The 15,567-nt window shown below is 45.9% G+C and overlaps 1 protein-coding gene across 1 annotated transcript in view; it reads right to left on the bottom strand.

Moving 5' to 3' along the window:
* cpxm2 (carboxypeptidase X (M14 family), member 2) overlaps nt 1–15,137 on the bottom strand; it is a 29,717-nt gene extending 14,580 nt beyond the window's left edge. Inside the window, exons 1-5 of the mRNA XM_056297105.1 lie at nt 14,716–15,137; nt 12,282–12,374; nt 7,670–7,782; nt 4,267–4,406; nt 1,759–1,843 (exon numbers count right to left, since the gene is read on the bottom strand). Of these exons, the coding sequence (XP_056153080.1) occupies nt 1,759–1,843; nt 4,267–4,406; nt 7,670–7,782; nt 12,282–12,374; nt 14,716–15,016 (732 nt within the window). The 5' untranslated portion in view covers nt 15,017–15,137. The remainder of the gene's footprint in view (nt 1–1,758; nt 1,844–4,266; nt 4,407–7,669; nt 7,783–12,281; nt 12,375–14,715) is intronic.
* Nucleotides 15,138–15,567: the final 430 nt, after the last annotated feature.

Raw genomic sequence — 15,567 nt, 5'->3', positions numbered from 1 at the left:
TGATTTTCAGCTATTGCCTGCAAAATTTGCCATTTTAAAATATCAAAATTGCAGTTTGGCATTTTACACAAAAGCACCAGAGTGGGTAAAAGGGAGCTTTTTAGCCGAAACGTATTTGAGGGGATACAATTATACTGAAAGTCCAATGGTGATTTCAGCCGCTGGGGGGGGGGGGGGAACAAAGTTGGGGTTTTCAACAAAAATATATTAAACAGGCACAGTTTAAAGCAAAAATCCTGAAGATTGTCATTTTTATTTAACTTACTGACACTATGGTAAACAGTGGTGTTTGAGCACACTGAGACCCACTCAAAATTACACTAAGTCACCATTGCTTTTGTGTCAACACCTTCCTAACCACCAAACAAAAAGCATCGCTGAATCAGGCTCGAGCTATCAATGATGTCTGTTGCTGACGGTCTCCTACGAACTTGTTCTGCCATACCTGCTAGCGCTATTGTTTGACTCAAAAACCTTGCTTTTGCTATAGACTCACTGCTGTCAGCCCCAATCTTCTACAGTTGGCTGCTAGGTGAAGGCGTACAGTAAAATTATATGCATCATATAATTTGTCCTGGGAAGTCAGTAACCATTATGATGAGCAACTACAGGTGTCTATGATTTGGACAGTTGTGGATTAGCTCTTGTCTTGGATATGCCAGTGATAAATTGTACTGGAAAAGACATTTGTTTGCATGTAAATCCTCAAGATTCCATCCATCCATTATCCACGCCACTTATCCCAATTGTGGTTGCGGGATGCTGGAGTCTATCCCAGCAGTCATTGGGCAGCAGGCGGAGAAACACCCTGGACAGGCCACCAGTCCATCACAAGGCCGACACATTCACACCTAGGGACAATGTAGTACGGCCGATTCACCTGACCTACATGTCTTTGGACTGTGGGAGAAAGCCGGAGCACCAGGAGGAAACCCACGCAGACACAGGGAGAACATGCAAACTCCACACAGGATGACCCGGGATGACCCCCAAGGTTGGACAACCCCGGGGTTCGAACCCAGGACCTTCTTGCTGTGAGGCGACCGCGGTAACCACTGCACCACCATGCTGCTCATCCTTAAGATTGTCCCATTGAAATAAGATTGTAACTTTGAAACGAGTGAATTTTAGTGTGACTATAGTTAGCCTGCCCAAGTAATGTGAAAAGGTTAATGTAGTCTGTGTGTTTATGCATGCTTAATAATCCAGGTAAGAAAATCAAAGAAAGTTGAATCAGTTCATCTGGACACAACACGTTCCTGTCAATAAATGTTGTGTCTGGATGAACTGATTCAACTTTCTTTGATATTATAGTCTGTATTCTTGAAGAACACTCAAGAGAGGAATATAATATTGATAAATCTGCTTGTGTTGCATTCTTTTTCAATGCACACAGAGCCAAGTGCCCAATGAGAGAGTAGCCAGTGCTTTGAAAATTATCCATGATGAGGTTCCCATCTGTTTGAGGATCATCAATATTTACTATTGCCTCTCAGCTCATTAAGCTTGCAAATAAGCTCGAGGCTTAAATCTTCCTTTGTAATTACCTAGAAATGAGAATTCCTTCTAGCCAAACAATCCACAACAGGCGAAACAAGTTTTCTTTTACACAGCTTGTAAAATGTGATAAAGAATGATAGCAGTTAAACCAGAGAGGATTTGTCCCACTCTTAAAATAATTGCCTTCACTGAAGATATACACGAGGCTTCACCTCCACTAAATCCTGCCTGCCGTTTATCCTCATGCCGATTACTCACCAAGTCCTGCGAGCCGTTTTTCAGCGTTATCCAGGTGTGACTGTCGTTGCTCACCAGCACTTTGTATGAGGTCACCCAATCGCTCCTGGTAACATTATGAGAATGTCAAGAGGCAGAAGGGGGAAGAAGAAGAGAAATACCGTGTCATGCTGAATCCGGTGCAGATGGAGCACTGAGATGACTGGGAGGATGCTGCTTGGCACACATCCAGACAAGTACATTTCCCAACAGATCAATGTTAGTTTATAAATAGTCTGGGAGGTCAAAGTATGCCATTCATATCAGTAGTACCCATCGAGCCCGTGTTATCTAACGTTTCAGAATGGGAAGAAAGAGGATGTATGTCTTCCAGATGGTTTGGGTTTAGTGGAGTCTTTGTAATAACAGTGAGCTATTGAAGTATGGAAAGAGGATTTCACCTGACAAATGCAATGCTGGGTGTACGTTAGTATGCTGGCAAAATGTGACAATTTGTATTTGACCAAATCGGCAAAGTAAAGTTATTAAAATTGAAAGTCATGCCGCAGAACAGCGATGCTCTTCTGATTGAAGATAAGCATACATTTTTAAGATATAACTTTCACTTATTCATGTGCTATATAAAAGAAACACCAACATCCAATTATCCATCCTCTCAGTGTGTTGGAAGACATGGTTCTTAAAATCTATTGCCTCTTGCTCACAGTAGTAAAGACGGTAAGACATGTAGAACCCATATAAAGCATGTAGTGATGTGAGGCACCAGAACAGACCACCGTCTTTCATGTTCATAATTGGACCGCAGATGGAAGGATTTTATTGATGCCACCATCCATCACGAAAATCGCAGTTCTACCTGAGCACAGTTTGGCAGGGCCTTGTGTGCGCCTCTGGATGAAGACATCACAGCCGAGCCGGCCCAGTCAGGGAGAGAGTCTGCTAAAAATTCCCAGTCCTGTTAATTAAAGGACTGTTATGATCAGACCCCCACCCCCACCCCAATGCCGCGCTGGTAGCACAGACAGCTAGCAGCCCTACAACACGGCTAATTGCAGAGAAGTTCTGCCTCAATCCGCCCAGGCCTCATCGTCTCCTGCACCCTGAGATCATGTCAGACTCGGTGGGAAATTGCAAACACAGCCTGATAAAGGAACTCCCCCATCTCTGCAACTACACAGCGGTTTCCAGAAGTCTTGGCGGCTCCATTTCTAATTAAGAAGCCCAAAGGCCAGAAGAAGTCAAAAGTTATTATAGAGCAGACTTGGAGTGCATGTTGATTGTAAGGGAAAATGTGATCATCAGCAGAAATGAAATGGTCTTCTCTATGAATGGGAGGCTTTGTTCTGTAGTGTCCTTCTTTTCTTGTACATGGCACCTCCAAAACACGCTCTGTTTCCTAATGACTCTTGCATAGATGTCTGATTTGTGCTAATCATTTCCAGCGAAGTGTGCTACAATCCATCTGGATTTATATAAAGAAGTGGTGATTAAATCTAAAGTGAAGAGTTAAAACTGGAACGCCTCTGAAGTTACCAGCAAATGTTACTGCGGAGTCACGATGATTGCTCGCAATGTTGTAGCGCTATTATCGGTATCTCCCTGTCACATAATAAGTGCTGAGTGTGGGTGGAATAATTAAAGGAGAAAAGGATTGTCACGAGTGCTCCTTTTCGCCGGAAAAAGGTGCACACATAATCCTTTGTTCACACAATTGGCTTCATGGGTGCACCTTGAATAGTGATTATGTGCGTATGCCAGCATATGTATGTTGGATTTGCATAGTAGTGAAGGTGCAACTATATGGCCACCATAACATCCTATACATTTAGCTGTCCGTTAAGATGATGAACGTAGGTTTTGTTCTCCACAAAATGATAACTCAATAAAAGCTATAAAAAAAACATCTACCAAAATTTTTAAAAAAAAATCTATAGTAAGTGCGTCAAGTTAGTTGGAGTGAAGATGAAGCCCGGCAGTTAGTCTCTGGAAGCCGAACACAAGAGATGCTGTGAAAACTTGATGGTGCCGTTATTCAGTCCTTAACAAGCTTCAGGGGTCAGACTCAGCGTAGCAGATCTGGATGACTCATCCCAAATGATAGTCAGCAAGTATTACTTTCTATGATACACTTTACAATATGATATTGACAAAAATAATAATGAGAAGATGCTGTGTGACCTTTTTTTTTTTTTTTTTTTACTTTTCACTTAGATGCGATGAATAAGCTTACGGTGTGGTAAATATTTCCCCCCCGGTGTTTTGTTTGTTTGTTTTTCATATATTTATGTATTATCCCAGCACCTTTAATGAGAGATGGAACCTGGCTGCACCCGTCCCATCAATCAAACTCATAAATTCAAAATCCTTATGTGTGGATATTAAACATTATTTATGACAACATCAGAACTAGGGACTGTTAACACCATGATGCTGCGACACAACAGCCTTACTTATAAGCTGGTTTCAAAGTTGCTTTAATGTTCAGCCATCGGTGATTCATTGCCCTGTCTGTAGGGGGTTCCTACTCACGACCAGAGGGAGCTCCTGCCTTGTGTGATGACCCCCGTAAACTTGGTCAGCCTCCTTGCGTCCACCTCGAACCATTGCAGCGGGTCATTTCTTCCAGCGCACCAGCCGCCATCATAGAGGTCATCCTCATAGAGGCCCGCCTGGCAGGGGGAGGCAGCAGCTTAGAAGCAAATATTTTACTAACATAGCAAATGGACTGCATTTTATATAGCACTCCCCCCCCCCCACTTTTTTTCTCCCCAACTGTACCTGGACAATCACCCTGCTCTCTGAGCCATCCCGGTCGCTGCTCCACCCCCTCTGCCGAGCTGGGGAGGGCTGCAGACTACCACATGCCTCCTCCAATACATGTGGAGTCGCCAGCCACTTTTCACCTGACAGTGAGGCGTTTTGCCAGGGGGACGTAGCACATGGGAGGATCACGCTATTCCTCCTAGTTACCCCGACCCTGATCAGGCACCCCGACCGACCAGAGGACGCACTAGTGCAGCAACCAGGAAACATACCCACATCCGCCTTCCCACCCGCAGACACGGCCAATTTTGTCTGTAGGGAGGTCCGCCCAAGCTGGAGGTAACACGGGGATTCGAACCGGTGATCCCCGTGTTGGTAGGCAATGGATTAGACCACCACGCCACCCGGACGCCCAGAAGCAAATATCTTATTAATATGGCAAATGGACTGCATTTTATATAGCACTTTTCTAGCTGCAACAGCCACTGAAAGCGCTTTACAATGAGTTTATGCCTCACATTCACCCAGACACACTCGCACACCGATTGCGGCGTCAACCATGCATGGTAACAACTAGCTTATTGGGAGCAGTTAAGGGTTAGGGGTCTTGCTCAAGGACACCTCAACATTTTTGCCAGGAGAAGCCGAGGATCGAACCAGCAATCCTCCAGTTACCAGAGGACCTGCTGTTACTACTGAGTCACTGCTGCCCCAGTACGTGCACAAGTCATCTGGAAACTTGTGTCGTTAAGCTAACTTGGCTGTAATGCTGCCAGCTTATCTTATACGCCCGTCTGCGGTCACAGTGGCGCTAACTGATACCATTGTATAGCCAGTTGGCAATGGCAGCGGCATATTCAGCAAGCCTTACATCATGACAAGCAAATAAAGCCAATAGATGATTCAATTGGTTCTGCTTAATGTATGCTAGACTGTCTAACCAAACTTGGTAGTGTATGAACAGAAGTCAACTGTATACCCTGAACGACTATGATATCTTTCCCCCTAAAAAGTTCCCTCTCTGTTTCTATCTATAAAAAGGACCACGCACGGTGGAGTGGTTTCCCATGGAAATGGCTAAAAAATCGTGTCTTGTGCATACCCGTATATTGTCATGGGTAAAACCCACGCTTCTCGGCTTGATCGCACCAGTTGTGACAGGGAGTGTAAAGGGCAAATCGAAGCCAATCAGGCTGAGTTATTGGACTGAATACAAGCCAAATGTGTGAGAGAAGGCAGAGTGCTGAAAACGTTAACAGCATTTCATTCCAGCTGACAGCATTTCTGATTTTTCTCCAGCGTTTTGAGCACAAATTTAGTTCGAGACATTTTTTTAGATAGAAACCATTTTCTTGACACATACTGGGCACTGGCTAGTAACCACTCAGTGCATTAACCCAACTGTAATCTGTTAAATGCGACTCTAACCACAAAGCCAGAACGACTCAGCATACAGCGATGATGAACTGGGCTTGTTGGCTCGGAGCTCAGTGTATTGACACTCAGAATGTGCTGACGGGCTAAATTGATCAACTTCCCCAATCCAAATTCACATCATGGCAGCATGTGTTCTGGTTGTACAACCGTTCGCATTGTAATCACAGTTGTCAAGCTCCTTTGAATTTTGCCCCTCTCATTACGCCTTTTACGCAGAGCACCTAATCACTAAAAAAGACCTGCATTTAATTACTGGCACCGACACACTTACACTCTATCACCACAAACGAGTCATAATAAGTATGCCACATTTGCTTGATTGAAGTTGAGGAGGGAAATTATAAACCCCTAAGGTGTGAAACTTTTGCACTTCAAAGTGTCAAGTGCTCTACAAGGAAAATTGGATCCTTGGAAAGCCGGCTGAATGCCAGGAAGCAACAATTCACTTGTGGTGGTCCGACCCTCCCACCGCATTTATGACACCCAAAAAAGCATCTTCCAGGTTTACTGTTAATTGGCCTTGAGAAGAAAAACGTGTGATTTTGGATATGTGATGGGATATTAAATAATATATGCAAGGGGGTTTTTAGCGATCGTCTGGTTTATGTGCATCAAGGAGTTTTGGTTTTTACGTCTTCATCATTCAAAGTCGCAAAAGGGAGTGAAATCCATCATCTCCAGCAGAGTTTTAGAATCCAAATGTAGAGCGTACAGGAGAGGAAATAAATCCTCGTCTCTGGCCTGATGAAACAGGGAACATCTGCTTTCATTGTGTTCCTTCACATTCCCAGATAATTTCTTTCAACATTGGATACCCTATCTCTGTCCTTCCAGGATCCCTAATGTGCATGCACATACCCGAGGGCACACACACACACACAGACGCACAAACACACTTGCGGGGAAAAAGCTCACATCCACACACGTGCACACAAACACACATACACACATGCACCAGATACACAAGAGGGTAAAAGTAAACACCAAACAACAAAGGCTTTGTTTTGTTGGGAACAGATAACGCCTTGCCTTCTTGAATGAATTAAGAGTGTGTGTGTGTGTGTGTGTGTGTGTGTGTGTGTGTGTGTGTGTGTGTGTGAGTGTGTGTGTGTGTGTGCGCGCGCACTTCATTAATTGTACGGTCTGATTCAGAGCGGCTCAGCTTGCAGAAGATGAAGCGGCTTGCAGAGCGTACTGACTCTCATATCCTCAAAGTGGAGCTTGCACTAACAGGAAATACCTCTTCTCCCAGATGCCAATCCCCTTTATTAGGTTCGGGGATGTGTCCCTGGTTTGATGGCAACAGTATTACTTTCTTTGTGGAGTTGGCTTTGGCCTATTAAAATACAAGCGCGATAAAGTCATCCATATTTAAATGAATTTTTTGACCAAAACATTTGATCGCGGTTTAAAATCGTTCCATGAAGTCATCAAATTTGATCACCCAGGGCCTGTGCTATGATTGTTTGAATATTGATTTGAAACTCGAATCCTGTTATATAATCTGTTAATCACGTTCCTTTTCTTCCTGCCCTCTTTACTCGTTTCTCTTTTCTGTTTGTTCCCTGTGTGGAGAATGTGAGTCCTGTTATCTGATTTGAAACGGCAAAGCAGGGAACCGAAGTTTTCAGTGAAATGTGACATTGCCCAGAGTGCAATCGCTTGCTTCGATCTTCCCGGCCTGGCTAGCCTCAGATAAACCGTAACCCCCGGCTGAGCCCCGCTGTCCTACCTGGATGTTGAGACGACCTCTGTGCGCTCCGAGTCCGTAGCGTTTCGTGGTGGAAGCGTGAAGCTGGAAGTCATCAATCTTCAGCGTCTCCAGCCCCATCGGAGGACAAGCTACTGTAGAGGAGAATGACAAATTGGCTTTTGATACTCGGATGAGGGTTATTTCATATATCATCTGTCGGCACGTACCAGAGCATTTCCTTTTGTGCAGTGTACCCCGCGAGTCAGAGACCACACAGCTTTTATTAACTTGAATCCACAGTGATGAATAATGCAGACGCTTGCTTTCAAACTGTGAATGGCTGATGAGACTATCAATAAAAACACCACCTGTTACAGTGAGCCTCTGCAAAAACTGCTGCTGTGGACAGACACACACACACACACATACACATAGATAGATAGATAGATAGATAGATAGATAGATAGATAGATAGATAGATAGATAGATAGATAGATAGATAGATAGACAGATAGATAAAGAGACAGACAGACAAACAGATAGCTAGATAGACAGACAGACAAATAGATTAGATAGATAGAAAGACAGACAGACAGACAGATAGATAGATAAAGAGACAGATAGACAATTAGATTAGATAGATAGAAAGACAGACAGACAGACAAACAGATAGCTAGATAGACAGACAAATAGATTAGATGGACAGACAGACAGACAGACAGACAGACAGACAGATAGATAGATAGATAGATAGATAGATAGATAGATAGATAGATAGATAGATAGATAGATAGATAGATAGATATCAGTGACGATGTCCCTTGACACTTCTCGTGAAGTCGCGAACTGTGTGAAATCAGGGAGGGAAATTACTGGTTTGTTCTCCTCTGTAGCTTGGCACTCGCCCACGTAACAATAGCCTTAAAACGACAGAAATAGACTGGAAGAGGCGCCAGGTGAACCTGCCTCCGGTTTAACACACGCTTAAATAGGTGAGCAACCCAGTTTTTTTCCAACACCCGGAAACTCGAAACACAAAAGGCGCGAGGCGTGCCCGTGTGAAAGGAATGGAAATGTGTGACAAAGGCTTTCTTGCCGTGAATTTTAAAATGTGTCAGTGTGATTAATGAGTATGTTTCGTATTGATGCTTCCCTCTGAAAACCCAATATGCACACCTGTCACACCTCTCAAAAGTGAAGTCTGTGAATGCATGATGGTCGCTCTACAGCAAGTTTAAAGGACTATATTTATGTCGGAACTTGGTTAAAAGGCTGTTTGCAAAAACAAAAAACAAGAGTAAATAGTACTCCCTACAACAAGGAGCCCTTAAAGAGACGGTATCCAAGTCAGCTACAGCATGACGGACTGTCCTTATTATCTGGCTGGGTGGGTTCAGTGTGGGTTTCTGTTCAGTCACATGGAAACGCCAGTCAGCCGCTCAGCCCAAGCACACAGCGAAAACGACCAGTAGGCCTAAATCCAACCGTTCACACCGAGGCTCCAGCAAAGAGGTCGGCCCTGGTTGAAGCTACTACTGCATTAGAAAAATACAGGCTTTGATGGGCATCCAGGTGGTGTAGCGGTCTATTCCATTGCCTACCAACACGGGGATCGGCGGTACGAATCCCTGTGTTACCTACAGCTTGGTCGGTTGTGGGAAGCTGGATGTGGGGATGTGTCTTGGTCACTGCACTAGTGCCTCCTCTGGTCCTAGGGGGTGCCTGTTCAGGGGGGAGGGGGAACTGGGGGGGATTAGCATGATCCTCCCACATGCTACATCCCCCTGGCGAAACTCCTCACTGTCAGGTGTCTGTGAATGTTCTCATTCATCCAGGTCATGGTTATCCAAAGGAGTTGAATCAAGTGCAACTGGAGTTGGTATATATCCATGAAGACGTTTCGCCTCTCATCCAAGAGGCTTCCTCAGTTCGTGCCTTTCTGACTAGACCAAGCTAGTCTGACTGGCTGGTGATGAGACTCAGAATTTATCCTCTAGGAGTCGTTGTCAGAGCTATTGATATCTATGGCTCTGTTAGTGACGGGCGTTGGTAAACATCGGATCACAAAGAGCCACGCACCCTGAACGTCTCTGTCTTAGCTGGGGCGGGGGGGGGGATTTCTGTGTTACTAACCAGCATGTGTGCTACAGTCTGCGATACATTGCATCAGTGCATCACGACTTGCAGAGAAGAAACCAAGCAAGGCCATTCTTTCAAAGATGTCGATCAAGTGAAGTGACGTTTTTCAAAAGCTCCAAAACCCACGCGGTGTGTCCGTGCATACCCTGTATGGCGCCTTATTCAAAGGCGGTTTAAAACAAACAGCTCTTGCTTCACCACGGTGGAGCCGAAGTTGGTAAACAAGCCAGGAGCAAGTTCACCAGTGTGACCAATTAGTACAGCATTTACGGTAACACTAGACAGCAATGAAACACACGTGTTGCTGCTCCACATGTGACCCGGAGCTCCAGAACCTACAGCACATGTTTGTATAGCAAAACTCACTTGGACGGAAAGACACTGCTGCAGACGGGCCTCAGACACAAGGATCACAGCTTGTTTGGGTCAAACTGGTACTCCCAGCAGGATGAACGACCGAGGTTAAACTGAAATGAATAAAGCGGTGCATGACGCCCTATTGAGCATGCATCCTCATCACCGTCTGTGTGTAGTCCTCCACGGCACAAACTTTGACTAGGATGAAGAATACGATGCAAAAACAAAAGGAGCTCCGCTCCCACCGAGGGTTAACATCCCGTCAGGTGTGTGTGTGTGTGTGTGTGTGTGTGTGTGTGTGTGTGTGTGTGTGTGTGTGTGTGTGTGTGTGTGTGTGTGTGGTGTGCGTCAGGAGTTTTTCCATTCACCCCTGTTGATGCAGTATGAAATACTGTCGGCCTACAATTTGTTCCGTCCTCATCGTTTACGTAACGTGAGCCTCGAATAATGATAATGATTATTTGAAAGACAGCTTTGCTTATTACCATTATTATTATTATCATTACAGTTATTATCGCCCTCCTCTATTTGGAAAGCAGGGAGGAGAAAAGGCAAATGGAGACACTACCTCTGGACCAGTTAGAGAAACACCAAGTCAAGGAAAGTAAGGGTAACCTTTAGGAATTATGGATGACTTCCTGTGTGCCCACACAGCTGGAAAAGGAGGCGTGTGATTCATCCTCTTGAATGACTTATTTGCAGTCTCTCTACCAGGCGGCTGCATGTCAAAGGTCTGTTTATGAGACTCGGTAAACTTCCTGATTTTTGCTCGTCCGCTGAGCCAGGCCGTGGTTAACTCAACGGCACTTTGTCAATTTATTCCACCGGAGGAGAGTCTCAGCGCACACGCGACCAGCTATTGGTGTACGCACGGGCGTGATCACCACAAAAAGCGGTGCGAGTTTACAGGAATAAACGAGGAAGCTGGTGAAACATCCCTTTAATCAAACGGCGAAAATCCCCGCTGTGCCTAAATGCATCGTTTCATGCGGTCCCCTGCGTTTTGCCAAAGCGCTCATGTGGCAGTTCATTTGACGCCCTGCCCCGGTTTCGGGCTCCAACAATGGCAAATAAACTGAGGAACATTTGGAGGCTCTGAAATGTTAAATTGTTGAATAAACAGTATTGAAGGAAAATAATAAAGGAACCCAGACCAATTTTACTTGCCTTTTTTTAAAATTATTATTACTTCCTTTAGGATATTCAGCACAAGACCGGAGCCCCGAAGTCCGAGTCCAGATAAAACAGTTGCTTTAAACAAACCTTACAATTCAGAAAAACAGGCCGGTGCTCAGCCAGATATTCAGCCGCGGAGCTGTAACGTGGGATGTGGGGCCCTTGGAGAGCCTCACTGTGTGCTGGGTTCCTCCATAACTTCACAGCTGTGCCAGGCATGGGAGCGTGCACTTCCAATTTTCCAACATGTTAGAAACATATTGCAATCCAACTTTTTTTTCGCTCACCAGCTCCCATCAAATTATTGTGGCCGACGTCCAGCGCTATCGCTTTTTCTACCTGTCACGGGGCCTTTCTTTACGACACTTTGCACATAAATTCACCATTTTCCTACACATGCATTTTTACCCTCTTGCACTGCGGCATGCATTACTTTCTTCTTTTTTTTTTGCACTTTGCAAGATGTGGTGAAACTGACGAAGCGTAAATAAAGGAAATAACCATGTACCAGTTCAATTACAGCACTGGAAAGTTTGGCATGGGGAGGCAGGCTTTGTGCCCCAAATCAATTCTTGGAGCAAATTGTGAGGATGGACGAAGTTAAAAAGAGACTGTAAGAGAGAGAAAGCCATGAAGTCCACTAAAGAGAGCATGGCATCGGTTTAGCAACACGATGTCGACCAAGGCAGTGAAACACAAAGTCTCGCCGGCGGAGAGGACAGCCGTTGCCTCTGAGCGCGTTGTCTTTATTTGCCAGATTTTTTTTTTCCCTCCCGGGGAAAATAAGCCCTGTTGAACAGCTCTCGTTTCCAAAACATTTGTCATTTCTGAGAGCCCGTGTTTGTTTCTGGGATCCTAGCTGCCCCGCGAAGGCACACAAAACGGCTACTGCACATCAGGAGGAGGACGCGTCAAATGAAAGTTGATGAGATCATGAATTTCCCAGGCGTTGGGATGGTGTCATTCATCCTTCACTCACCCTCTTTTGCAGAGCTGTATTTGCCATCGCCCTCCAGGCTGCTGTTTGGGGTTTTCAGGACACTCTTCTTGTTCTTCTCGGCCTTTTTGTTGTCTGTTTTTTTTTTTTTTTTTTTTTTTTTGCAGAAGGGAAGAAAGCATTAATGTATAACACCTCCCAATACTTTTGCTAGATTTGCTCTGTGCTCTGATCCTGTGTGTGTGTGTGTGTGTGTGTGTGTGTGTGTGTGTGTGTGTGTGTGTGTGTGTGTGTGTGTGTGTCTGTGTGTGTGTGTCTGTGTGTGTGTGTCTGTGTGTGTGTGTCTGTGTGTGTGTGTCTGTGTGTGTGTGTGTCCATGCATCTCCCTTCCCTTGATATTCCATGCTTGAATCAAAGATATGGATTCCAGTTCATACTCTCGCATGTGCGACGGTGGCCAGCAGTAATAGCATTAAGACGGCATAATGTGATTTCCCCCATTGAATCGAGGACCTGAAGGTCCAGAGCCACCCTGAAAATATCCGCTATGAGCCGAGGAGGTGTAGGCTGGATGGCAGGGGTTACTGACAGTTCCCTGAGGAGCTAACGATGGAGGGGAGGGGGGGGTGGTTGCACTTTTTATTTGACTGAGTGTCAGGCCAGGACAGGCCCCACGTGGTATCCATCTATCGTACATCTGAAAGTCCTTATCCTCAGTTCATTGCGGGTCCGAGTTAAATCCTCAACAACGCTCCGAGCTGCAAATGATTTATAATAATGGAGTTATAATGGCGCAATCAAGCGGTGAGACCCTCTGCGTGGCACGGTTTGGCTGCTTACGGTGGTTGCTTGGCTGGTTACGTGTTGCCAGGCTTTGGTATTGCCAGCACGTAATTTACTTTACCTGGCTTTAACTGAAGCTATAAATACCTCGCCTCGGCAGATTCATAAAGATAAGCCCCCCCCCCCCTGTAATTCCGAATTTTTTTTCCTCACGGGGAATAAATCGCACCTTATCTTATCCTACACAGGCCTACAAGGGACATCGAATCAATCCGCGCTGGGTGGACGTGCAGCACAACTAACCGCTATCTGGACAGGGGGAAATATTGGCTTCGGTAGCGTTTTGTGAGTGTCGTATTCCAGCCCCCCGTCCCACCTGCTGCAGGTATCCCTGCTGGGACATGTGAAGCGAGGATGCCTGAACCATTAAGTCACTGTCGAGACAGCTGCTGCAAATCACCTGCCGCTGCGAAGACCGCGGACCAGAATAGCTTCATGCCTGTTACTGTCCTAATATCACCTGGCGTGCTTTACACACACATGCATGCCGACCACTGCATGTGCGTGCTGGTAGCGCCATAGAGAGGACGTGGAGCTGCAATAAACTCGTGCATGCATGTGTGTGTGGACTACAAAGGGTTCAGGCACAGCCTTGCTGCTTTTTTGCAGAACGCTGCTCCCACACGTATGAGCCCTGATCCAGCCTTTACCTCCGCCATACTTAAGGCTGTAAATACTGGCATTTGTGCAGAACAGACGCATAGAAACCTGGCTCTGACCCGCGTGCACGGAGGTTGCTTGAGAATTACCGTTCTTTTTCTCAACACATCCATTACTATGCGAATTGAATTCAGCTGCTTGTGCTTTAGTCCTGGAGGACTGTGTCTGAGCCCCAAATTTTCCGACTTAAACTCGTGGAGGCGGGGGGGGGGGGCACCCAGGACACGTTAAGTTGATTCCGGGTGTGACTTTCACTCATCGTTTTGCTGTGTCTGCTTCACGATGTGCTCCAGATTACACTTGAAAGTGCTCAACCGGTGCCAGACTAGGAACAATCCCAAAGCCTGACGGCGTGTTCTGATCGACACACTGAACATTTGAACCGAAAGTATTTACTGTAAATGTTTTCCTGTGCGACCGTCACTTCACAGCTGGGAAGAATAACGCACTGACGTGCATTTTTTTAAGGCTTTCGATACTTCCACTGAAAGTTCACCTTGAAATTGACCTTGAGTTTGAGTATATTCAGGAAAGGCACAAGGTTTAGGCATGCACTGTCATCTAGCGGTGATATGGTCTGAAAGGATGATTTCGGAAGATTGGTTGTTTGAGAAGTTGAGATCTCAAGTGAGCGGCCATTAGATTGTGCACCATCAAAATGTGCTGTTTGCCCAGCTTCTCTGCCATGACCAGCACAGACAAAACTTCTGCAGACCTTCAACTTTCAGCAAGTAAAATACTTTTTCTTTTTTTTTTCTAGAGGCAGATTAACTTTTTGAATGCAGTAATCATTTTTTTACAACCCTACATGTGGATTGCCCTTTGCACCAGTAAAATTATTTACTGGACAATTTGTGGCAGACCAGGACTGTTTTTTTACGACGCCCGAGTGACTGAGGAGTTATGACTGACATTGCAGGAAAATCAGCATTTTTCTCAAGTCGTCTTTCTGAGAGGCGGGAGCGCTTTTTACCTGATTTAGCCTCAGCTGGGGTTTTATCTGTCTGCCGGCTGTTGTCTGTCTTGGCCTTGGGCACTTTCTTTGCAGGGTTCTGGCTCAGATGCCCCTGTCTGTCAGATATAGAGGCCGCGGGTTCCTCTGCTCCCTGGACCCGGTTGTACTGTTCTCTGGTCAGCAGCTCCTGCATGTAGTAATCCTCATCCTCGGCGGCGTATCCGTGGCCGAGGTCCACGAGCGGCGCGAGGAGTCCCAGCACAGCCAGGAGGGTGAGCGGGCTGAGGCGCCGTCTCCTCATGATGACCCCTAGGATCATCTCCAGCTCAGAGTCGTGCGATGCCGTCCGCGGAGGAGCCTGCTGCCACTGTCAGGCTGAGTCCCATCAAAAGTCAACCCCCCCTCCCTCTCTCTCTCCCTTTCTCTCTCTCTCTTGCTCTCTCTCTCTCTCTCTCTTTTGCTCTGTCGCTCTCTCTTTCTCTCGCTCCCTTCCTACTCTGGTACGAGGAGTTCACAAAGTTTCTCAGCGTGCTCCAAGTCACTGACGAAAGCAGCGGAGCCAGAGGGTCCATGGACGCCTCTGCCTGGGAAAAATGCAGGGAGGGAGGGAGGGAGGGAGAGACACGGAAAGCCAGAGACAGGGGAACGGATACAGATAGGACGAGAGACAGACAGTGGTTTTCTTCTTTGGATGTGGGCAGGTGGCTTGAGCTCATAGAGAAAATATTTTTTTTTGCCTTTTTGTGTGTGTGTGTGTGTGTGTATGTGTGTGTTTCAAACCAACATAGGCTGCAGATGGGATGGACGAGGCAGGGATTTAATTGGAGTGGGTAGAAGGGAGATAGGGACAATAAGCTCTCTGGGAAAATC

Source organism: Lampris incognitus, chromosome 17 (genome assembly GCF_029633865.1).
Source record: "Lampris incognitus isolate fLamInc1 chromosome 17, fLamInc1.hap2, whole genome shotgun sequence".
Taxonomy (NCBI): Eukaryota; Metazoa; Chordata; class Actinopteri; order Lampriformes; family Lampridae; genus Lampris; species Lampris incognitus.
The sequence above is the reverse complement of the archived record's forward strand: the minus strand, read 5'-3'. Positions and strand labels throughout refer to the sequence as shown.